The following is a 25,264-nucleotide window of genomic DNA, read 5'->3' as shown; positions in this document are numbered from 1 at the left end:
AAAGTAATAAAGAAGTTGTAACATATTTATACAGTATAGAAACAAAACAGGCTTTCTATGCCACATGAGATAGTATGGAATCATACCTGATTACAAAGGTACAGACCTTGCGAATTATTGAAACAACGTATTCCGGGCTGCGTTAGAATAGCAAACAGAAATACCTCGGGATAAGATTAACTAATCCTTTATTATGGGATCCCTCTGTTCCTTCTGTTCTCTCACTGTACCAGCTGGGCCTGTAGGCCGATGTTTACCTTATCATGTCCTTGGCTATTTGTTTGGTGAATGAGGCTCTTTGTAAGCTTATCATAGATAAGGAGTACGTATGTAGCATTCCTAACTTGTCTTATTCCCTAGAGACTGGTTAGTGAATCATGCTGTCGGCCATTTAAGTTTTTATTCTATGCCCAGGAAGCCATTTTGTGTCTAAGTGAGAAACTGTACTTCCACATTAGGGAGCCGTGCTTAAAGGGATCAAGGAACAGAGTTGGGGCTACAACATTGTAGCGCCGATTCTACGACCCACACTCCCTATGAGCATTGTTTACTGCTAGGAACAGGATCATGAAATTCGCCCATGCATAAAATTCCAAGATTTATTTGGGGTTAAATGTGTTAATGCATTAGTTAAAATAGCGCATAGAGAAATTCCATGTTTTGCAATCCCAAATTATGTATTGCCTGTACTTTGAAATCAATGTTAAATAAATTGTAAGAGCACACCTTTGGTAATGTAATAATGCACACAAGTTAATTCAGTGCCCAATTTTTAAAAAACATTTTGTTATATCTGGTTTGTGGTCCCAAATGGGAAATGAATTTCCAGAAAAAAAATGAACTAGCTTAGCTCTCATTTGGAACCATAAACATCAAAAATGTATTCTATTCATAATAACAACATAACCCAATATTTTTCTGGATTTCATTTATCCTGACTGTTATAAAGCCAAATGTTTCCCCATTATAAAGGCTCATCAACCATATTTATACAGCAAAACAAAACAAGGTAGCTGCCATTCTACTTGAATCTCACCCCTTTGTACTGTCTCTCTGCCATTGCAAATGGCTGTAATGGCATAGAATTGAGCTCCTCTTGTCACTGCTGGTAAATGGAGCTGCTGAAAGGTTTTTGAAATTGTGCATGCATCAACACACAGTGCTGGTATGTGCAATTTTTCTAAAAAAAATGAATTCCTTCTCTTTTTCACCTCACGTTTACAATAATACATAGAAAAGCCCTAAAGTTAAACTCATGTAGTAGAAAACAAGAACAAATTATCAGTGCACAGATGAGTCTTATGTTTGATGCACTTTCGATTATTGATTCCCTTGCAGTTTTTATGTAGTCATGTGAGATACATTTAAAAGCTGTGAGTAAAGTTAACTCAGGTTCAAGGATATTAGGTACAAGAGTAGTAATGATGGCAAAACTGTCAGCGTTCATAGTCGTTACTCCTCTGCAACTAACAGCAACTTCTGGAGTCCACACATATGCAGATAAATGTGGAAATGCAGAAGTTGCTGTCAGTGATCCTACTCTTCTCCACAGGCTGCGCTGTTGAACTCCCTGGAGCTCGCAATCAATTAAAATCACTGAACTGATGAAAACTTACCCTTTTACGCTGGAATGTCGCTGTTAAAAACCCCTGAAAAAGTTAAGCCTTGTTGAAAGAGGTGTAACTGGGTTTTTAACAGTGTACTGTCTGCTGAACAACCATTCTGGCCCTGAAAAACTAATTTTATATTTGTGGAATGTCAAATGTTTCCATTATGATAAAAATTCCATGGTTTTTATAATATATATATATTTTTCTTTAAAAGTTTGTTTATATTTCAGCTTCTACCTTAACCCCATGTGTATGTCCTAATCTTTATTTTGCTTTCTGTAAAATGATTAAAAAGTGAAGGAAAATCAGTGCATTTTACTTCTTGGTTTGCTGTCTGTGGGAATTTTTCAATGTGATTGGTTGCTTAGCTAGCTTAATGACATCACTGTTGCTGGACACTGGAAATCCCCTAGACTTGGCGTCAGATTCAAATTAACGTTGGGAGAGGTGAAATCGATGCCACAGTGATTGCTAGATCTTTGAGGGCAGCTTTCTTCGAGGTCAGAGGCGAGCACCATCACCTCGCCACTGACCGCAAAATCTGGCCAGTGTAAAGTAATTTATGATATCTTCCACAGACCAGATACTACATGGACAATTCCTTGGAAAGGTCTTAATAGAGAAAAGTTACATCATTCATCACTCCCTGATGAAATACTGCTGGCTCCTATAAAGCTCAGGACGTCATCTTCATTAAATGCATCCACCAGAAGGAACAAAAAGGTTAAAAATGTGTCCAGTATTGAAGTTATCAGTGGAATGCAGGGCTCACAATCTGAGCCAAATATCAGTAATACTGAAGTACACCTGGATTCCTCACAAGACACAAAAACTCATATTCAGCAAAGTAAGCAGACTTCCATGTTTTTTCTCATTCTCTTTCTTAGTACAGTACCATTTTGCAGAGATGTTGTAAAATATGTAGAAAATAATGGCTAGTTGGAAGTGATTACAAAGCAGCAATCACATCAGGTGTTCCAGTAATGTCTAAATTGTGAGTACAAAGCTAGAACAACTTGTATTCATTTTGGGAACATACAGGGTTGGAAAAGACCATTCTGGTCATCTAACCATTCCTAAAGTTAAAAACAAAATCACTGTATTGTAGAAATTCTGATTCTTGCATCCCAGAGCAGGAATAATGATCAGTAGAACATCTTTCAACTTACTGCACATGGCTGTTTCAACCTCAATTTCTGCTTTGCAATGTAACCTCTTACCCACCTGTCCACTCAGTGGACAGCCTCTGGGAGCTCACTTGCACCTGATCAGAATTTCTGAGTGATAATACAGCTATTTAAAGAGTTGGAACAGCCATTTAAAGGGAAGCAGACTAGCACTAACAACTAGTACGATAGCAAAATACTGCAGATGCTGGAAATCCGAAATAACAACAGAAAATGCTGGAAAAATTCAGCAGGTCAGGCAACATCCGTGGAGAGAAATTTGAGTTGACGTTTCGGGTCGAAACACTTCTTCAAAACTGGAAAGAAAATAAAATAGATCGAAGGCAGGGCTGCGATCGAACAAAAGAAGTAAAAGAGACAATAAAAGGTATTCGAAACCAGACGAGATGGTAATAGGCCAGTGGAGACAAAAGACAGCTGAGATTAGGTGTGAAGTGTACTGGCAGGATAAGAGACAGCTGCCAGGTGGGAGAGAGAAGCAAAAGAAAAGGGGGGGGGGGGAGGAAGGAAGACCCAAAACAAAGGGGTGGAAAAAATGTAAGTAAAAAAGTAATAGGGGCCGAGGTTATGATCTGAAATTGTTGAACTCGATATTGAGTCCGGAAGGCTGCAAAGTGCCTAATCCGAAGATGAGGTGCTGTTCCTCGAGTTTACGTTGAGCTTCCGTGGAACAATACTACAACTAACAACTGCCAGGTTCATTGATGCAAGAGTGGAGTTATTGCTGCGTGGCAGGTACAAGGAGGGCGACACTGTTTGCCACTCTAGGGCACATTCCCCAGAGAAAAGCAGTGCAGAATCCCTGGGAGGAAGTGGCTGCCAGAGAGAATGCTGTCTCCAACACCTAGAGGTGCACAAAATATCCAAGAAGTTGGCAGCCCTGAAGAAAATTACCACGGCAAGGCTACCTAACAGTTGGGTGCCTTTGTTTAGTTTTGGCAGCAGTGAAATATTGATGTGCGATGACACTCAAACTGAAGGATACACAGTTGTGACATAATCACTGCATTTTTATGAGGCGATGATCAATAAGTGATTACTGCAAAATAAAACATTGAATATGCATATATATTGTGTATTCACTATCAACATTTTTAAAATGTTTATCTCATTTGATATTAGAAATTAAAACTCAGCTAATCTTAACAAAAAGTGCTATAGTTACGAAGTTCTAAAATATGATTTTCAGACAGATTAATGACTAACCTTTTACTGCAAAGACAATTCAAATAGATTTACAATGTTGTGATTTTACTTAAAGCGTTGTTAAATTGCAGCTTTATTTGAACTGGACAGCTTGATACAATATTTCTGATTTCATATGCGATTTTTTGTTTCATTGTTGTTTAAAAGATTTAAAAAAGCAAGTGCCAGCAGATTTAGAGAGTAGCAGCAGCAACATTCTCAAGGTATTGTGTGATTCCAAATTTATTTTCTTCTTAAATGTCAATTGCACATAACTAAGGTTATAATTTTGTTATTGGCATCAAGGGAGTCATAATAAATACCATAATTTGCACACTATCCCTTCCTGTCCATGCTTCTGTTCCCCTTTTTACTTTTCTTGGGCAGCAGGTGAACCTGGAGCTTCTGACCCTTGACAACCCACCCCCATCTGGGACCTGAATAAAATTGCTGACCTTGGTCTCAGCAGTAATTTACTCCCCCTTCCCATTTAAGGCAACCCTCCAAGATTCACACCTCCCCCCGTCAAAACACAGCAGTATCTCCATGCACTCAGCCTGCCAAGGCTTAAATGTAATATTCAGTGGTGAACATAAACTCCAGAAAAAAAATCATGTCTGTCTAGCCCCAGATACAATGCCCCGAGACTACTAGCAGCACCAGCAAGAACAATCCACACGACATTGGTTGATGTTCATGATTTTTACTATGATTTCACTGGCTCTTAACATTCTTACTATGATTTATCTATTATTTTCATTGCTATGTTCCATGACAAAATCACAGCCCTCTGCATAACTATATCAGCAATTCTTTTATATGCAATTTTATTGGTTGTTCTCTTATAACTGAAAAGGGCATTAACAAAGCATTGAATATGTGATGTCACTTCTGCTTTAAACATAATAAGAAAAACATAACATGTGGCCCTAAAAGACATGCATGACTTCAGATGAAATCTAAATCTTAAACTTTTGAAAATTGCAGATTTCTTTACCACAACTGAGCACCAGCATTGTAAGGTCTCCAGCGCCTCTGCGACTTCTTCCAATAGAGGGTAAAAGAGTCACTGATAAACAAAATGAAAGTGATATCTCCAGTACCACTGCTATAACATTGCCTTCAAAACGATGCCCACATTATTCTTTATCGGCACATGAATCAATCACAAGGAGAAAAAGACTGAACAGACAATCCTTAGCACAGTCCCACAGACAAGAAACTGCAAATGAATACGCTAGTGCCGGTGCATCTAGCAACCAAAGCTCCTTCAATATGGATGAGAGTCCTAAACACTCACAGAGCCACGAAATACAGTACTTAAATGTACAGCCAAAAGAAACAGGATTTGACATCGAGAATAGTGACAAATTGTTAAGTTTACCTCCTCCTATGCCTCTCAGTAAATGTGTGGACTGTGTAGCTGCTGGTACAAAAAACAACAATGAAAAGCTTCTAGGTCAAGAAATGGCTAAATATTTGTGTGCAATGGATGTCACTCACATGATCCCTTTAGAAAATAATACAGAATGTACTTCAGTTGGATCAGATAAAAACAAATACAAATGCGAAGAACCTGATATTGCAGGAACAAACTTAACAATTGAAGAAGTATTAAATGCTAGTTATTGCAAAGATGATATTGTATTATTGGATACAATTCTATGTAGAGAGCGTAATTTACAGACTAGCAAATCATTGCCCCTTGTTAAAGAAAATATGATTGCAGATGTTCTTAAGTCTGCAGCTGTGGGTCCAAATCAAAACACAAATTTGCAGAATGCACACACCAAAATACCAGCCAATGAGGCTCTTCCATGCAGACAAGAGATCAAACCAAGTGATAATCTGTTTCAAGGAGACAAAGCAAGAGAAAGTATAAATCACAAAGGCACTGCTCAAAATTTAGCAGAGTATTTTGCACAAAGTGCAGCTGTACCGAAACAGATAGTCAGGACAAAATATGCCACTTATGTAAAAGAAGAAAACATAGCACATAAGGATATGAAAACTGAACCAAAAAGTAATCCTGTTGTGTATGTCACAGTGGCAAAGCAATCACCCACCAAAGCACAGCATTTTTCAAAAAAGACTCCTGTTAAAATGAAAGATACCAGTTATGGTTTGTCTCACAATGTCAACCACAACTTCAATATTTTAGCATGGAAAAAAAAAGAGAAAAAGAAAATGAGCAAGATTAATTGCGTCAATCAAAGGAATAACTCCGCTCTAGAAAGAAACAAATCTAGTTCCAAGTCATTACAGTGCCTCCCCATTTCAACACAAAGTTGGTTGAGGAAAAGTACACATGTGCCATCAGCTGCTCATTTTCTAAAATGTAAAAAAGGTCCATGCCTCCCTTCACTGGAGAATCCTGATCTACACCAAGTTTCATCAAAAGTACAAACAAAAACACAAGGTGGAATTAAATGCGTCTTGAAAAATGGGTCACGTTCTAATGAACAAGCTCTTCCGTGTATCAACAGAAATTCAAATAGTCTTAACAAATCACCAATTCTGCGCGTTCCAAGATCACATTCTACTAATGATTTCTCAGCATTAAAGTATAGTGATATGTTTCAGGAAATAAATCCAACTGACAAAGGCCCAGGAATTTATGAAATGTTTGGCACTCCAGTGTATTGCCTCATGCGAGAGTCCACAACATGTGAAACTAATCACAGAGTTATTCATTCTGCGCCACCCAGAAGACAATCGATATGTAAGAATTCAAAATCAAATCGAGCAATTGAAAAAAACAGTGCAAAGAATACAAAAAATAACCTGAATTCTAAACATAAGAACATTTACACAAATGCAAAAAAAAAGAACATAGATGTATTACAAAATGGAGAGAAAAACACCTCTTTGTTCAATAGTAATGAAGAACAAGAAAATATTGCGATAATTTCTGGCCACGATTGGCACATAAAAACTTTCAGGAATGAGGTCTTATTCCACGACTTAGATAGCCAGGAAGATTCAGATAGTGGCCATCTCTCAGGTGGCTCTAAGTCCCCTCATCCATTACCAGATTATGAGGCTCACCTGGACAACCAGTATTTGTCAACCATTATGGAAGTCTCACTTGTGCAAACTTCAGTCAAATCTGTCACTTCAGATGGTCAAGAAAATATATGTAAGGAATCATCTAGTATTTGTGTTAACGGAGGCGATCTGGGAGATAATGTGACTGACCAGTGTAAGTCCTCAATGCTCCCAAAGACCAAGAACACAGATTGTTTTGCTGCTGATTTCTTTGAGTTACAACAGCATCTGAGTAAGAAAGATAAAGCTGATGAAGAAACAGATAAAAGAAGTGAATTTGTAGAATGCCAAGGGACTACTGATGCACATGAGTCTACAACTGTTTTGTTTAATAGACTTAACTGGGATGTTGTAAATGATGAAGCAGAATCTACTGCCTTATGTACTGTTGAAGATCAAGTTAACACTTCTTCCAGAGTAAAAGCTAATTCAGGTCCAGATTTGGATCAAACAAGTTTTCCAGCTCAACCACTGATTAACATGTGGACAGCGGAAACAATGACCCCAGCATATCATTTTGAATGTGGTCAGGACAATCTTACAGATGAGCTGCTCAGTTGTCTGGCATCAGCATTGTTGTTAGAAGAAAATAATACTTGTGATTACACAATACAAATGGCCAAACACGTCCAACAAAAGGAAGATTACAATAATAAGGACAATTTGTCTCAAAATGTAAATGGACAAATGATAAATGAAAAAAACCTTCAGGTAAATGATTTTTAAAAGTTTTACACTGATCTTTAGCACAATGGCTCATGGCAGTAATAAACTTACAACACACTAAATTGTGTTGGAGGAAAAAAGAAAACATTTAGAAAAGCTCATAAACATGGCTATTTTGTTCCCAACAGAGTGCTGAATATACAGTTACAAAACTATTCAAGACTTCTAGCAGGCCGAGCAGTTCACTTGGTAACTCCATAAAGTCTGAGTGTAGCTCCAGTTGTGAGGATGCCATTATATGGACCAAAGGCAATGTGCTTGGCAAAGGAGCCTATGGCACAGTGAGTAACTGTAAATTGCTGTTGACTTCAAAGATCAAATGGTAACAGTCAATAATGTAGTAAATTGTAGCATTTTCCTCATCTGCTTTGTTACAGAAATTGACTAAATTATTGCTTTAAAATGCTCCCTTGTTTATAGGGATTCCAGTATGTTGTATGAAAAAAGAATCAGAAATGATTAGGGAAGAAAAATGTAGTAAAACCACCCAATCATCCTGATTGTAAAAATTGTTGAACTCATTTGAGATGCCTAGTTGTAACGAAAATGCAGTTTTGGTCCTTCAGGCTTACTTTTTAACTTTAAGAATTTACAGAAGATAAAGTTGGTATTGTAGGCAAATATATTTTCATTCTGTCCTTCCAAGAGTACATAATAAATGCAGTGTACTTATAGTCATTTTTATTTTCAATTTGTTTAGGTGTACTGTGGTCTAACCAGTCACGGACAATTAATTGCTGTTAAACAGGTTGCTTTGGATGCAACAAATCAAATTGCAGCAGAAAAGGAATATCAGAAATTGGAAGAGGAAATAGAGCTACTAAAAAACCTAAAACATGTCAACATTGTGAATTTTCTAGGTACAAACCTAGAAGCCAATGTTGTCAACATTTTCATGGAGTTTGTTCCTGGTGGCTCCATTGCTGGTGTCATCAGCCGATTTGGGCCATTACCAGAGCCTGTTTTTTGTACATATACTAAACAAGTTTTAAAAGGAGTGGACTATTTACATGATAACAGGGTGATTCACAGAGATATAAAAGGGAACAATGTTATGCTTATGCCTAATGGTGTGATAAAACTCATTGACTTTGGATGTGCCAAACGCATGACATGTGTGAATATGAGTGATACACACAGTGAAATGTTTAAATCAATGCATGGAACTCCTTACTGGATGGCACCTGAAGTGATTAATGAGACTGGACATGGCAAGAAATCTGACATTTGGAGTATAGGCTGTACTGTGTTTGAAATGGCATCTGGAAAACCGCCTTTGGCTCATATGGACAAAATGGCAGCCATGTTTTATATTGGAGCACATCGCGGTCTGATGCCTACCCTGCATGAGCAGTTTTCTGAGAATGCAAGAGACTTTGTACAGACTTGTCTAACAAGGTAAGTGTATTTTTAAAATACTAATCAATCTCCTATGGTGTTGCAAAGTGCGAGGTAATTTTTAAATTCAGCACCTGGGTGGTAATGTGGTGGAGCGGGTTACCCACCCTTTATAGAATTTGTCCAATTTTTATTCCATTGAAGCCTGAGGCAGGGGTGGTGTTGGATGCAGTTGTGATTCAGTCTCCATTTCAAAATCACACTTTTTTTTATATATTAGTTTACTTATTACTTATAGTTAAATAGCAAAACCTATACCAATTTGGTAAACAGAGAAATGGAGCTGGTTGAAGCATGGGGGTGTCTCCACAATATAGAGTGAGGAGCTGGGAGATGCAAAACAAACTAGTGCCAGCATTGGTGGGAGGGTGTAATTACAGCCTAACATGTTTATACAGGCAGTTTTCATTGACCTGGCTTTTGCGGTAGGAATAACGGTGAGGCTACCAAGGCTCACCGTTATTAAGGAGCAAATCAGACAGCAACTTCTAGCATCCACATATGCAAAGTTAAAACACGGAAATCAGAAAGTTTCTGTCCGATTTGCCCAGCTTCTTCACAAGCTTTGCTACACCTGCATCTCACAGAGAGATTGAGCGTTGAAACACATGAATGTTCAGGCGTGAAGTTACGGTATTTACCCACTAAACACAGAGAAAAGGTTAGGGCATGTCCGTTCAAGTGTAAGTTCATTTTTAATGGCGTGCTAAGTCTTAATTATTATCAAACATGAGATGAGGAGAAATTTCTTCACTCAGAGGGTGGTGAACCTGTGGAATTCTCTACCACAGAAGGCTGTGGCGGCCAAGTCACTGAATACATTTAAGAAGGAAATAGATAGATTTCTAGACACAAAAGGCATCAAGGGGAATGGGGAGAGAGCAGGAATCTGGTATTGAGATAGAGGATCAGCTATGATCATATTGAATGGCGGAGCAGGCTCGAAGGGCCAAATGGCCTACTCCTGCCCCTATTTTTCAATGTTTCTAAACAACCTCTCTGGCACTGAAAATTTACTTTCACAACTGTGGAGTCTCATTTTTTCAGATTTTAATTGTTGATTTTATAAAAATTAAAATGTATTACTTTTTCTTTGTTTCTTTTAGCTCTCTTCTAATCCCATCTTTCTTTCCCTCACTTTATTTTGTTTTATGTACCTGATTTTACATTGAATTTAATATTCTAACTTACACTTCCTGGTTTACACTTTACATGCCTTGAACGCGTTGTCGCCTCCCAAATCCGTGCCCATCTTTCCTGGAACTCCATGTTTGAATCCCTCCAATCAGGTTTTCGCCCCTGCCACAGTACCGAAATGGCTATTATCACAAATTACATCCTATGTGACTGTGACAAAGGTAAACTACCCCTCCTCGTCCTTCTCAACCTGTCTGCAGCCTTTGATATGGCTGACTCCATCCTCCACTGACGCCTCTCCATCGTCCAGCTGGGTGGGACTGCACTCATCTGATTCAATTCTTATCTAGCCAGAGAATCGCCTGCAATGGCTTCTCTCGATCATTACCTCTGGTGTCTCCCAAGGATCTATCCTTGGGCCCCTCCTATTTCTCATCTACATGCTGCCCCTCGGCGACATCATCCAAAAACACAGCATCAGTTTCCACATGTACGGTGATGACACCCAGCTCCACCTCACCACCACTTCTCTTGACCCCTCCAATGTTTCCAAATTGTCAGACTGCTTGTCCGATACGCAGCACTGGTTGAGCAGGTATGTCCTCCAATTAAATATTGGAAAGACCGAAGCTATTTTCTTCAATCCCCACCACAAACTCCATTTCCTAGCACCTGTCTGAGGCTGAACCAGACTGTTCGCAATCTTGGTGTTATATTTGACCCTGAAATGAGCTTCCAACCACATCTTGAGTATTGTGTGCAGTTTTGGTTGCCTTATCTGAGGAAGGATGTTCTTACCATGGAAGGGTGTTCTTGCCATGGAAGGAGTTCAGCAAAGATTCACCAGGCTGATACCTGGGATGGCAGGAATGACATATGAGGAGAGATTGGGACGATTGGGCTTATACTCGCTGGAGTTTAGAAGAATGAGAGGGGATCTTATTGAAACTTACAAAATTCTGACATGACTGGACAGACTAGATGCAGGAAGGATGTTCCCGATGGTCGGGGAGTCCAGAACCAGGGGTCACAGTCTAAGGATAAGGGGTAGGCCATTTAGGACAGAAATGAGGAGGAATTTCTTCACCCACAGAGGGGTGAACCTGTGGAATTCTCTACCACAGAAGGCAGTAGAGGCCAATTCATTAAATATATTCAAGAAGGAGTTGGATATATTTCTTAAGGCTAAAGGGATCAAGGGGTATGGGGAGAAAGCAGGGACCGGGTACTGAAATTGGATGATCAGCCATGATCGCATTGAATGGCGGAGCAGGCTCGAGGGGCCGAATGGCCTACTCCTGCTCCTATCTTCTATGTTTCTATATCCACGCCATAACTAAGACCGCTTATTTCTCCCTCCGTAACATTGCACATCTCCACCCCTTCATCAGCTCACCTGCTGCTGAAACCCTCGTCCATGCCTTTGTTACCTCTCGACTTGACTATTCCAACACACTCCTGGCTGCCCACGTTCTACCCTATGTAAACTCAGAAGTCACCCAAAGCTCTGCTGCCTGTGTCCTAACTTGCACCAAGTCCAATTCACCCATCACCCCTGCGCTCGCTGACCTACATTGGCTCCCAGTTAAGCAATGCCTGAATTTTAAAATTTTCATCCTTATTTTCAAATCCATCCCTGGCCTCGCCCCTTCCTATCTCTGAATCTCCTCCAGCCAACTCCCCACCCCCAAAATAGCTGCACTCCTCTAATTCTAGCCTGTTGATAAAATTACTGATTTTAATTGCTCAACCATTGGTGGCTATGCCTTCAGCTGCCTTGGCAAAACCGCTTTCCTCCTTTAAGACGCTCCTTAAAACCTACCTCTTTGACCGAGCTTTTGGTCATCTGCCCTAATTTCTCCTTGTGACCTGGTATCAAACTATGTTTTATGACACTCCTGTGAAGTGCCTTGGGACTTTTTACTACGTTAAAGGTGCTATATAAAGTTGTTGTAAGGATTCTTCAAGCCGGTTGGTTGAAGATACTGCTGCTTGCCCTGTTCACACAGGTCCCAGATTCACTGTAGAGGGCGCCACATTGTTTCAGATGCACAATTACCATAGGTTGCTGCTCAAAAGTCCACTAAATCTATGGGCAGCTGTAAGTGTAACAAACGGCAAGTGCCATTCGTTCGCCACTGTCCGCAAAATCCAGGCCATTATAAATGTGTTTGAACACATGAAAATGCTATAGGCAAGTTTAATCTACTTATGTGAGGCACAATGTTCCTGCATTAGGTATGAAAGCTTATATTGAACCCTGAACATTTCCATTTTTGAGAAGGAAAATTGGCAGATGAAAAGGTTTGAAAGAAAATTTTTGAACAATTTTATTGGTTCAGTTCTGATTTTTAAATTGGTGGCTTTACCCATTTGGAGTGACTACATTTTGATTCATTACTATCAAAGAATTTTTTAAAAAGCATTGTGTGCTGTACATTGGGCTTCAGTCTGGGTTTTGATTTTTCTGTTATTTATAAATATTTAATGTCAGCTGCAAGATATTTGCATAGTAACAGAAATTTGCCAAGTATGCCGGACAGGAAATGAGCACAGATGTCATCACCACCTTGCTCCAGACATGAGCAGAATGCCAGAAAGGCAAGAGTAACTGCCCTTGATAACAAGACAGCATTCTAATGTGTATGGCACCAAGAGGCCCTAGCAAAATTAAGGTCAATGAAGATCAAAGGGAAAACTTGCCAGTGGCTATGTTATACCAGAGGAAGACTGTCATGGTTGTTGGCGGCCAATCAATGTAGCCCCAGTATGTCACTGCAGGAGTTCCTCAGCCCAACTACTTCAACGACCTTCCTTTCGTCAGAAGTAGGGTTGTTTGATTATTTTAAAAGCATTTATTATTTCACTACTAATGATGCAGTCTATGCCGACCTGAACAATATTTATACTTGGGCTGATAAGTGCAAGTAACATTTACTTGATGGAAGTGCTGGGCAATAACCCTTGCTGCTCCCCGTCAGAAGTTAAAGTTTTTTTTAAAAGTTGCAATTTTTCACACTTTGAAATTCATTAAACTCACAAATTCCTCTTTAAAACCTATCTGACTGAATTCAAATGCAAGTAAGTCATGGATTCTTGTAATAATGAGTCATTGTTGGATTAGGTGTAACTGGGATTTTAACAGCGCGTTGACTGCTAAACAAAGGTTATGGCCCTGAAAAAACTATTTTAATGTTGTGCAGTCAAATTTATCTATTTCGATAATTAAAATTTTAAAGAAACTTCATTTAAAAAAAAAAATTTGTTCATCTTTATTTCAGGTTTGCAATTTTCCACATGCGAGAGCCCCAATCTTTGCTTTGCTCTCTAACATTTTTAAAAAGGGGTCAGTTATTTAGGACTGAGGGGAGAAATTTCTTCACTCAAGAGGGTGGTGAATCTTTGGAATTCTTTACCCCATAAGGCTGTGGCAGCTGTCATTGAGTATATTGAAGACAGAGATCGATCGATTTTTGAATATTAAGGGAATCAAGGGATATGGGGTTAGTGCAGGAAAGTGGCGATGAGGTAGAAGATCAGCCATGATCTGATTGAATGGCAGAGCAGGCTCAAAGGGCCAAATGGCCTACTCCTGCTCCTATTAAAAAGTTAGAATTTTAGGGGCTTACCCACTTCCTGGTTTGTTGAGACTTCTGCGTTTTGATTGGCTGCTTAGACAGCTTGTTGACATCACAGCAGCTCTTCGCTGGGAATCCCCATTAACTTCCACTGATTTGAATAATGCATCAGAAAACCTGAAATTCTTGACAGACACTGCGAGATCTTTGTGTGAAGTTTACTTCAGGGCCAGCGGCGAATGGCTTTGCTTTGTTGCTGACTGCAAATTCTGGGCCATTAATATTTGATGCTGCATATTTTATTGAAAACTTGCAATATGAGATCATGAACGTGCTAAATGTTAAAACTAGGTAAAACAAATTTCTCTAAGTCACTGGTCATTCTTGCCTCCATTGAAACAATCTCAGTAAATTATTTCGTAGCCAAGTCACTCGTGGAATGGTCAATATGAATACATGTATCTTGTTGTCGAATATAGTGCAACAGCATATTTAAAAAATTTAAAAAAAATTCTTGAATCCAGTGACCAGCATGAACGCCCTTCAGCAAAACAGCTCCTGAGACATCCATTCATCGCAAAGAAACAAAAGAAACAGCCATTGCAGGAAGACAAAATTGTAGCAGAAACAGAATTACAAGCAATAGTTTCAAAGAAGGAACCACTGGGTGTCATGAAAATATTCAACAGCAACAAGGAAAAGTAACAACCGATATGAAATTATGTATTTTCTCTGTAGAATCATATCTACACATTCTAATCTAACTACTTAATTGTTATTTATATAGTATGTAAAAAGCCATTTTATACATTTTTCAAACAAAAGATTGCACTAAATCTAACTTTTGAATTGTGCATTACATTTCATGTCAGACAATTTTGTTCAAAAATTTGAGTTAATTTAAATTGCAGAATTATTAGGAAATATGATCCCTTTGGCAATATTAGCATTGAAAACATATGAAGTACCCATCAGGTTTATAAAAACAAAAATCCTATCTGCTCCCTCTCCCAACCAAAATTTACAAGTTACTGTCTGCATCATGGTGCTAAAAACACTTAAAGACAAAAATGATCTGGATTTTTTGAAATAGGAAATACTTGACAGCCACAAAAATGAAGTGGCTGTTCATCACTGCAATTATCGTCATGGAATGATCACATTGCAGTGATGTGACCGAGGAAGGGGAGCAGACAGCTGTAGTTTTGATTGAAAAAAAGAACATTAGAATTAAGATACAAATTTACAGAATCCGCTTTCCCCTCTGTCCAACAATTGCCTTTGCTCACCTCCACCTCTTCAGAAAGTGTTAAATCCTTGCTCAAGTATGGCTGCACAGGTTCCAGCCACCTTCTGGTGCTTGGCCACAAGTGAGTTGACAAAGAACAGGCAGGCTATTTGGAACTCTACTGATTTTTCTCTCCAAGAGTGCTGAGGCCAATTGCAGCATCCTCTGGCTGCCACTTGGATTAATAAATTCAGCACAGAACAGAGCCTGACATATTGCTAACCTGTACAGCTCAATCAGCCTTAACCAGCTGAGCAATCAGGAGTGCTCAAAACACATTCTTTAACTTTAATACAATGTTTATTTTGAGCAGTGTTGTGGGAAGTATATCAAGAACTTTACGTAGTCATTAATATGCTGTGTCAGCTGTGGTTCAGTGGTAGCACTCTCGCCAGAGTCAGAAGGTTGTGGGTTCAAGTTCCACTCCAGAGACTAGAGCACAAAATCTAGAGTGACACTTCAGTGTAGCACTGAGGTAGTGCTGCACTGTTAGAGGTGCTGCTAAACCAAGGTCCCATCTACCCTCTCAGGTAGATATAAACGGTTCTATGGCACAATTTTGAAGAGCAGGGGAGTTCTTCTGGTATCCTGGCCAATATTTAACCCTCAAACACCTTAAAAAAAATAATAATCTGGCCTTATCACATTGCTGTTTGTGGGATCGTGCGGTGTTCAAATTGGCTGCCAAGTTTCCCTACATTACAACAGTGACTACACTTCAAAAATACTTAATTGGCAGTAAAGTACTTTGGGATGTCCTGAGGTCACAAAAAGCACTATATAAATACAAGTCTTTCTTTCCAAGAATTTATGGGCTATTAAGTGATCGGAATTGTTGCAGGAAAATTGGCAAGAAGATTTTAGAACAAATTTTAACAATGTTACAATACCTGTACCACTCAGTTTCTTGGTGTAACTATAGTTTGTTGAAGATTACATGAGCTTGACTGTATGTTGATGCAGTTATTGAGTTCCTAGTCAGGGTAGTTCCTAAATATTATGAGAATGATTATTGGCAGAAATTGATTTATTTAGAATGCATGGCTAGGACCATTTTAATGAGAATAAGACCACTGAATAGCCAAACATTAAAGGAATTGGCAGCCCAGCAATTTCTAGTTGTATGTCAAATCTTTGTTGAGATGCAGATTTGTGTAGAAAAACTGCAGGCTTATTCTGGTAGAGGCTGGCATGCACTCATGATCTAACTTACTGTGCAACTCTTTTTGCATGCTAGTTCTTAAGAATACACTTGTATTTTTAACTTGAAACTGCAATTATTTGAGGACACAAAGGTCCCTTTAACAATGATAAATCAAAGTGCGGTGGGAGAATGTGTTTAATAAATTTAATATTGGCACTGTAGGAGTAAGTTGAAGAAGTTCTCCCAAACCCATTAAGATATGCTACATCTTCAGGAAATAAATTTGTGTCAGGATGTAATTAGTAAACTAGAAGTGTTGGATATTTCGTGCACTCTTCAAATACTCTCCCTAATTAGATATAAAAACAGAAAATGCTGGAAACAGGTCAGGCAGCATCTGTGGAGAGAGAAACAGAGTTAACGTTTCAGGTCGATGACCTTTCATCAATGCCAACTTGCTAAAGAGACGGAAAGTTACCATTATTCTACTTGCACTGTGCATCTGATCTGAGCCTGTCATTGAAGTCTTTTGACATTTCTACAAATTTTAGATCTTTAAATCTACCAAGAATTTGCCTCTAGCTTCCACCACCAACTTTTCCTCATCAATTTAGGTGAAAATCAAAGATTTTTTTAGATGGGCAGTGCATTGAATGGTTCAGAATTTTAAAAGTGCATTTTCAAAATGTGCAATTTGATTTTTTTGACAAGGAAGCAGATACTGGTGAAGCATTTTAAGTTACAAAGTGGCAATTGGGGTTTAAACAATTAATTGCTGTACATAAAGCTTTTAAATACAATTACAGACTTAAATAGAAGTCCTCAGAAGGTGAGATCTGAGATTTAAAAAAATTACAATTCTACCAGTCAGCAAGTAACTGACTTTTACCAAACATTACTTCACCACACATACTATCTCAAAGCACTAAAGATTAAACAAACAGCCCAAGAAATATAAGCTGGGTGAAAAACAGCACAATTCATGTTGACATTATTCATAGGGTTGAGAAAAATCCTAATATCTTAGAAGACTATGTTCCTTTAATACAATTCACCTGTGAATTATGCAGAAGCACTGCTCCCCTAAAGATTAGTATGATCCAGAATCTTTATATGGGATTTAATGCTACATACAATACTTGAATCAATTTAACACACTGAATTAGAAGGTTTATGTCCATTCTTTGCTTTTGGATGCATAATGAGCTATAGAACAGACAGCCAAGATCTAAAAAAAATAACTGCAAACATTAAGCCTGTCTTTGGTTTGTTATTTAGACCCTAGAAAAGTGCAAAATATGAGGCAAAAGGTCGGTGTTGAAGTCCATGGGACCAAAACATTCCTGTGAGTGAGTGAGACATTGCAAGCAAGAAAATTGCTTATAATTGGGAGGGTCGTTATTTTTCCTCATACATGATGAATATGATTAGACTTCCAAATGTAAATATGTGAGTTATTTGGCAAATGTTGCACTTGCATTTGTGTAGTTAACAGTACTAAGTTATATTGGTCACTCATGTACACATGTTCAAAGACATAGTGATGTTTAGCAGCTGTAAGATGGTGTATTTCCTTTCACTGAAGGCACTGATGTTCCCAGCCTTTTTAAGTAGAAGCAAATTGGTTCTACAGGAAGCAGTTTCTCTTCAATGAAAAAAATCAGCTAACCCAAACAAAAACAATTGTAAGACCTCTCACTATGGTTGCCAGAGTGGACATTAGGCCAGCATGAGAATATAGCTCAAGGAAAAATGGATCAGTAAAATGATTATTAGACAAAGAAAAGTTTAAGTGTGGCATTGCACAAAACTATTTATTGGCATCATCATGGAGTAAAACTGAACTGTTGTAATATCTCAACTCTATTTGATGATTTGCAGATATTTTAAACACATGCATATATGTACACAGCAAGCATCATATAATGGATCCCAGTTTCTACCTGGAGTCAGTATAAAGCAACACAGTACATCAGCAAGGGCAAATCGAGGCAAATTATTTCTATGTAGACCACAGGTTTTATGTTCGTAGTATGAGAATTGAGAATGCACTAGCAACCTATTAAGTTATGGGCGTGCTATCCCAAAAGCTTAAAGGATTTTAGTCAAAACTAATTTACGAACTGAGAGTGGTACAGGTAAGATACTTCAACTTACTAAATTCACTTCTTGCAGGCTACAAATAAAACCTATTGTTTCTGTGTAAGAAACCAACAATTTAAATTATTCATTCTAAAATCAGATCTTGAAAGAAGTGAGCTAACCCTTTCATGGTTCAATTATAGTTAATTTTGGGACAAGATGGCATAGGGAAGAGAAATTGAGACATCAGAAACCGCTAACAGATGGGCTCAAATTTTGCAGTGGGTAATGACCGCGAACTGTCAGCGTTCGGCATCATTACCCCTGAAACTGACCGCAACTTCAGGATTTAGCGCATGTACATCTAAACGTGGAAATCCTGAAGTTGTGGTCATTCACTGCTCTGACACAGGCTGCGCTGTGGACCCTCCTCCCCCATTGCTGACAATCTGTGAAATCAGTGGAACTGATGAAAACTTGAGCTTTTCTGCGCTAATATCGCTTTTAAATATCCCATTAAATGTTAAGCCGTGTTGGAATAGGTGTAACTGGGGTTTTAACAGCGTATTGATTACTAAAAAACTGCTCTGGCCCTGAAAAATTATTTTTTATATTTGTGGAGTGTCAGATTTCTTCATTATAATTAGAATTACAATCGTTTTAAATATATATTTTAAAGATTGTTCATATTTCAACTACCTTAACCCCAGTGTTTGTCCTCATTTTTATTTTGCTAACATTTAAAAAAAGTGCAGATAATTCAGTGCTTTTATTTTCTTGGTTTGCTGTCTGAGAATTCTTCAATGTGATTGGCTGCTTAGACAGCTTGTTGATGTTACTGCAGCTCTTTGCTGCGGATTCTCATTATACAGTGCTACAATCAATTGCACGTCAAGAAAGGTAAAGTTCTCGCCAGAGATAGTGAGATCTGTGGGCAACGTTCATCGAGTTCAGCAGCGAGTGCCTTCGTTTTGCCACTGTCCACAAATTACAGGCCATGAATTAGACTCTAATGCTCATCAGAAGAGCTTCCACACATTGCTGCATGGATGGCAGCAATCAAATTAGTAAGAAAGCAATTCCTTTAAGATTCACCCATTCTGGTCATGGTTTATTATTTATTTTAAGAGAAGGATATCAGACTACATGCTGCATCAGGTTACCAAGTACATTGAGATAAGAACTAATCAATTGTTGCGCCATTATTAAAAACGTCTGGCTAAAATCATCCCATGGTGAGGCCACAGACACCTCATCTACGGAGCTGGCCACTCATGTCAAATAGCTGTGCTGGTTGAAAACAATTTTTTCCAGACTTTGTAATCACAAAACTGAAAATTAATTTCAATTTCTTAGCACTTCAACTGTTGACATCAAAAGATACAATCATGAATAGAATCAGTAGTAAAAAAACTAAACCTTCTGATTTAAAGGCTAAACCCAAAAATTACTCCCCCAAAAATGAATTGCAAAATACTTCAGCATTGTGCAGATCCAGGGTGACCATGTAGTCACTTCCATTAGGCATAGGAGCATTTGATATTCTCTCTGTACCAACGACAGCACTGACAAAGCTCACCTCCAGTTGCCTGCGTCAGAGAGATGCAGAAAGTTTCATCGGGGAACTGGTACTGAGGATACAGCTATGGTGCACTCCAACTCCTTTTATTATACTTTGCGAAGGCAGCTGTAAATATTTATGAAAGTATCGTTTGCTCCTTCCAAAATTGTTTTGCTGATCAAACCCAAAGTTTTCTGATTGTGGTTTATTTTTGACCCAAAAGATGTTTTCTTGCAGTTGATTTCAATACATTATGATCTAAATTCAGGAAAGAAATAAAACCTAAAAATTAGGCAGCCTAAAATCCACACACAACATTTAATCTGTAAATAAAAAGCATACCAGCTCAGCAAATATTGTAATACTTGTTATGGACAAGCCATACTTGTGCGTTGCTGCATGGCAGTCCATTTGGTGGCACAGATGGAGTGTCCATGTGATAATGTGAAAATGTACACAAATGGTCTGAAAATTATGTATGCCTTCATTACTGGTATTCTAGTGTTGGCACTTAGCTGCATTTTGTGCACCCAGAAAAAAGAATTGCAAAGTATTAACACACTGGAAAAAACACGTGAACACATGCTGGTGGCAAAATGCAACACCAAGTGTTTGCTGAATTGTAAGTAAATGAGATTGTGTGCTATTTGTTAGAAGGCGGTCACTATAGAAAGTGCTTTGGACTACTAGTAGAGCAAGAGCAAATAAAATTACAACTTCAGAGATACAGGTCACACTGATGCCAAGAGTCTCAGTAACCACTAATCCTCTGATGTCACAATAGGTCATTATAAGAGGATACTTTTGAATGATCCCTTCGACCAGCACAAACCTACATTGTCAGTATGAACCCATAATTGCTTGCATTTGTTTTTATTATTGGCTTAAACACATTTTTCATTATGAATGATACACATAAACCAAGTGCAGCGTAACAGAAAATTTAGAATATCAGTAATAAAAAAGCAAAACCCAGGACTGTGTGTTGTATCGACAGCTTGCATCACAACTGGTGAGAAAGTAGACTTAAAAATATGGAGATTAGACAATCTAAAATGGGTACCATAAAAAAAAAAATCTACAGTATAAAATGTAAATGGAAGCAGCAAATAACTGAAAGTAGACAGCTATAAACCCAAGATGGGAACCATCATTAGTTGCACAGCTGTTTTGTCATTGACTCACAAATAAACTGACATACACCTAAAAGTGACAAAATTTTTTTGGTTACTATGTTGAATGGATAGTGGTACAAAATAAGTGAGGGGTTAATTTGTTAAATATTCCATGGTTTTTTTTTGGGGGGGGGGGGGGGGGAGATGTAGGTATGCATGAGTATTCTTGTATTAGGTGGTACATTACACTGCAATATTCAGAGCTACCCTTTAATGTTCAACTTCCTTTACCAAGATAGTGTTTCACATGAAGATCTGAAATTGACAGGGACGAGTTTTAATATTGGGAAGCATCAGTTGCAGCCAATACGAGGAAGAAACCAAGTCTAAAATATCCCAAGTGAATGTCTGAATGCAAGTGCAAGTTTATTTGACTAGCAATAGGACAGAACCAGTAAGATTTAACATGAAACAATTTAAAAAAGTAATGTTCAGATATTATTCTAGATTGAAGACAGCAACAGCTTTTGTGCATTATATTTGTCTGGGTTTTTGAAGTCAATGTGGCATAACTATCTGAAAATATAATACCACAAGACAGGCTAAAGCATACACACTAGAGCCTGTAGGGGAGAAGAAAGGAAATAAAGTTAAAGTAATACAATAAACTCTTGTTGTAACATGGTTTGTGAAGTCAGTGCAAATTATAACAGAGATCCTTTGTACCACTCACTGCTAGAATATTCAGTTAACAAGCTAATACTGCAGTATCAAAATATATAGCAAAGCAGTTGAACTTGAAGCAGGAAATGGGGTTGCAGTACCAAAAAAAGTTAAAATATCATATTGGACATATAAGTTATTACAAAGTAACAGTAAACAAAAACTGAAATGTGATAAAAGTTGGAAGTTCTAAATTATAATTTTAGGAATATTTACTTCAAGGATAATTCCACTGTGGCACAGGATGCCATATACTTGTATAATAAAAGCAGTGGGCCACATATCCTTATGAAAATCTTTACATGGTGAATTTGCGCTTCCCCATAGCAAAAAGGAATGTGCCAACCAAACTGCTCATGCAGCAACTAGCTAGAAAGCAGTATTAGCAGATATCTCCCTGAACCCCATGGCTTAGAAATAATTCAAACGGTGTGCGTGATAAGGAAGAGGGAATGTAAAATGTTTCAATTTGTATAAAATTTTACTAGAAAACTTGTAGTTAAGCAGTAGTTTAAAAAAAAGGTATTTCATTAACCACTGCACTATGCTTATTAAAATATACTTTTCAAAGCTCCTATATATGTAGTTTTACTATTTGAATGATGCAGCACAGCAGTGTGTTCATGACAGAGCAAAGAAAGACTACAGGAAACAACGTGAATAACTATCACATTTATTGATGAATTCAACTAAGAAATTTTCAATGTTAAAAAGGTAATATCTGACCACTGACAGCAATTTGTTTACATTACTATTATGGCTCAAAAAGTGCTTAAGTCTCAAATAGTTAAGACCCAAACCACTGTTCAGTCATTAGGAACACTAGATTATCTCTCAGGTTATTCTTGTGTTGCCCCCGCTACACACAAAATAATTAGTGTTTTTCTGTAACTACAATAATTAAGATGTATATTATAATTTTCAACAGTACTATTTTGGTGCAATATCAGCCATAAAGGTCAGATAATACCTTTTTACGGTGTTCTTGTTTGTGTAGTTGACTGCAAACCTATATATGCCTGAAAAAAAATCACATTAACAGTAACTTGTTCCTTTTTACTTTATAATCCAAGCATACAGAAGCTGGAAAGTTAAGATGCTGATTGACACTTTGATCCCTGTAGAGTATTAAGATGTATTTAAAGTAATATTTATAGAAGAGCTAACCTAAAAAAATACAGCTATTACACTCGTGACTTAACTTCTCTCCTACATGAGCCTTGACAATTTTTTTTTAATTTTTTTTAAATGTTACATTAATAACCCAATGTAATCAAGAAACAGCACGGTGCCTGGGTAAATTACTTCAACAAGCCATGAAAATTGTTAAATGCACTTTATAGCAAAGTCAGTCATATGTAAACCTCTCTTTTTTTTAAACTTTTTATACTTACAAGCAGCTCCAAACCTGAGTATTCATAGTACATCTAAACATACAAAAATGTATGTACATTTTTCTCCACTTTCTGGTAAACTAATACAGTTGTCTCTAATGTCCATTTTACATCCCTTTTGTCCTAGAAACATGCAAAATCACCATACAATAAAAGGACAAATGAAATTTGAAAAAAAAATTGCACTCCTTTAAAACATGTGGCAATACAAACATGGGCTTTGACATTGCAAAACCAACATAAACTGCCACATTATTGGTGTGCACAACACATTAGGCGTTAAACCTTCACAAGCAGCAGTCTGCCATCTTTAATTTTCAATTGCTGAAATATCGGCAAAATTAAATATGCACATTTCATGCTAGAAGTTAACAGTATTTTGTAATTATAATACTATGTGTAGAGCACAACCCTTTCAACATTCACCTCTGATTATGCTTACGCTAATCTCCTTTTGAAAGTGGAGAATGGGGAAGCAGCGCTCAGATCTGATGGAAGCAGTGGCAGCAATGACTTTTGTCACAGCTGGATTAAGAGGGAGTAGAATTCCAACTTCAAACACAGGCTGCGAATTACGGCTACATGTTCACTCCTTGGGCACTTAAGAGTGACTCCAGCATATCGTAAGTATCTTTGTAGTCCATGTGCTGGCTGTTTGCATTGTATTCTGGATTGGCGTTGTGACCGTTGGCCTCTGTAGGTTTCCTATCCAGTTTCATGAGGGTGCTGAGTTGTCCATAGCCCACCTGGTATGTGACAGTGGGAGGAGGGGAGGAGGGAAGGTTAAGAATTAAGTTGTAAGGGTATATATACTGCTTCACAGAGGAGGAAGAAGAGGAAGAGGAAGAAGAGCTAGATGAAGTACCTGCAGTCTTGGAGGTTTTGCTCATTTTGGGATGGTGGTTGTGAGAAGTATCACTGGCGTGCACCCTCTTGCGTGAAGAGCCGGAGCCAGTGGAACTGCCATCACCGCTCAGACCTACGGGACTCCGCAAAGTTCCTCCTTTCGATGCATCAATACCGTGTTTACTACTCCCACTACTGCTGCTATGCGAATGCTTGTGGCTGCTACTATGATGATGGTGAGAAGAATGGTCCTTGCGTTTCTCCTTATGCTCCTTGCCTGCATGTGGACTTGTGTGCTTGCTCTTGCCACTGCCCTCATCCGAGGAGCTGTGTCTTTCAGAGGAGAGAACTTTAATTTTCATTTTTAGCTCATCCTTAGAAGCCTTTTCTGTGGGTGGGATGGGTATCCGTAATTTAAGCAAACCCTTTTCCTTTTTATCTGCTGCATGCCTCTCTGATTTTTCTGATGAAATTGGGATTTTCATTTTAATTGGTGAAGTCACAGCATTACTATTATGCTGAATTTGCTGCTGCGCTGGCACACGCTTTTTCTGTTGTTCTACCAGGGCTTGAGCAGCAGAGGCATATTGTTCTTTCACATCAGACTCCAGTGTTTCTAGTTTGCGTTTCTGTACTGCAAGTTCTGCAGCAAATTTCTCTCTATATCTGTCCAAAGCTAATTTTTGAGGAGCTGGTACAGGTGGAAGGGGGAATCCATGATGTTTGCCATTACCAGATTTAAGATGTTCGTGTTTACTAGATGAATGCCCTGAACCTTTTTCAGATCGATGGTGGCTTTGAGCTAACTGTCCAGAAGTTGACTGCTGAATGCAGATCATGTCATTTTTGTTGACAGATAAGGACATATCTTGTTTGTGAGAATGAGCTTGCTCCATGTTCTGGTGTGGATGCTGAGGCCAGTCTTGTTGGGAGGTAGAACTGAATGATGTGGTAGCCATCATTTCAGGGACATGCGTTGGAATTGAAATACTACCAGAGTTCAATGATGCAGGTAGAGCAGTTGTGGAATTTGATTTAGGAAAATTTGCACTTGAAGCAGGATCACCAACAGAACACGAAGATTCATGGGGCCCAGATGAACCAGGAAGAACATTATCAGCTATCTGACCATCTATTTTTGGTTTCTTTGCAGCTTGATTAGCCTATAAAGGAAAGAAACCAAAATGAAGCTAATATTTACAACAGTAATTGAAAATAAGACTCAAATTAAATCAACAATGT

At 38.2% G+C, this 25,264-nt stretch overlaps 2 protein-coding genes across 6 annotated transcripts in view; one reads left to right on the top strand and one right to left on the bottom strand.

Annotated features, from left to right (window-relative positions):
- map3k19 (mitogen-activated protein kinase kinase kinase 19) overlaps window positions 1–23,356 on the top strand; it is a 98,135-nt gene extending 74,779 nt beyond the window's left edge. For 2 of the 3 annotated variants that reach the window (XM_085986597.1, XM_085986598.1), the window contains 6 exons: window positions 2,189–2,457; window positions 4,151–4,206; window positions 4,970–7,741; window positions 7,885–8,037; window positions 8,457–9,154; window positions 14,394–23,356. In XM_085986597.1, the coding sequence (XP_085842723.1) occupies window positions 2,189–2,457; window positions 4,151–4,206; window positions 4,970–7,741; window positions 7,885–8,037; window positions 8,457–9,154; window positions 14,394–14,574 (4,129 nt within the window). In that variant the 3' untranslated portion in view covers window positions 14,575–23,356. The other variant, XM_085986599.1, reaches the window with a different exon arrangement.
- ccnt2a (cyclin T2a) overlaps window positions 19,482–25,264 on the bottom strand; it is a 24,802-nt gene continuing 19,019 nt past the window's right edge. The window contains exons 9-10 of one of the 3 annotated variants that reach the window (XM_085986601.1): window positions 24,042–25,185; window positions 19,482–20,202 (exon numbers count right to left, since the gene is read on the bottom strand). In XM_085986601.1, coding sequence (XP_085842727.1) covers window positions 20,150–20,202; window positions 24,042–25,185 — 1,197 coding nt within the window. In that variant the 3' untranslated portion in view covers window positions 19,482–20,149. Of the gene's footprint in view, window positions 20,203–22,441; window positions 25,186–25,264 lie in introns of those variants that run through there. The other 2 variants (XM_085986602.1, XM_085986600.1) reach the window with 2 other exon arrangements.

Source organism: Somniosus microcephalus, chromosome 4 (assembly GCF_052327205.1).
Source record: "Somniosus microcephalus isolate GS21.2 chromosome 4, FLI_Smic_1.0, whole genome shotgun sequence".
NCBI classification, from domain to species: Eukaryota; Metazoa; Chordata; class Chondrichthyes; order Squaliformes; family Somniosidae; genus Somniosus; species Somniosus microcephalus.
The sequence above is the reverse complement of the archived record's forward strand: the minus strand, read 5'-3'. Positions and strand labels throughout refer to the sequence as shown.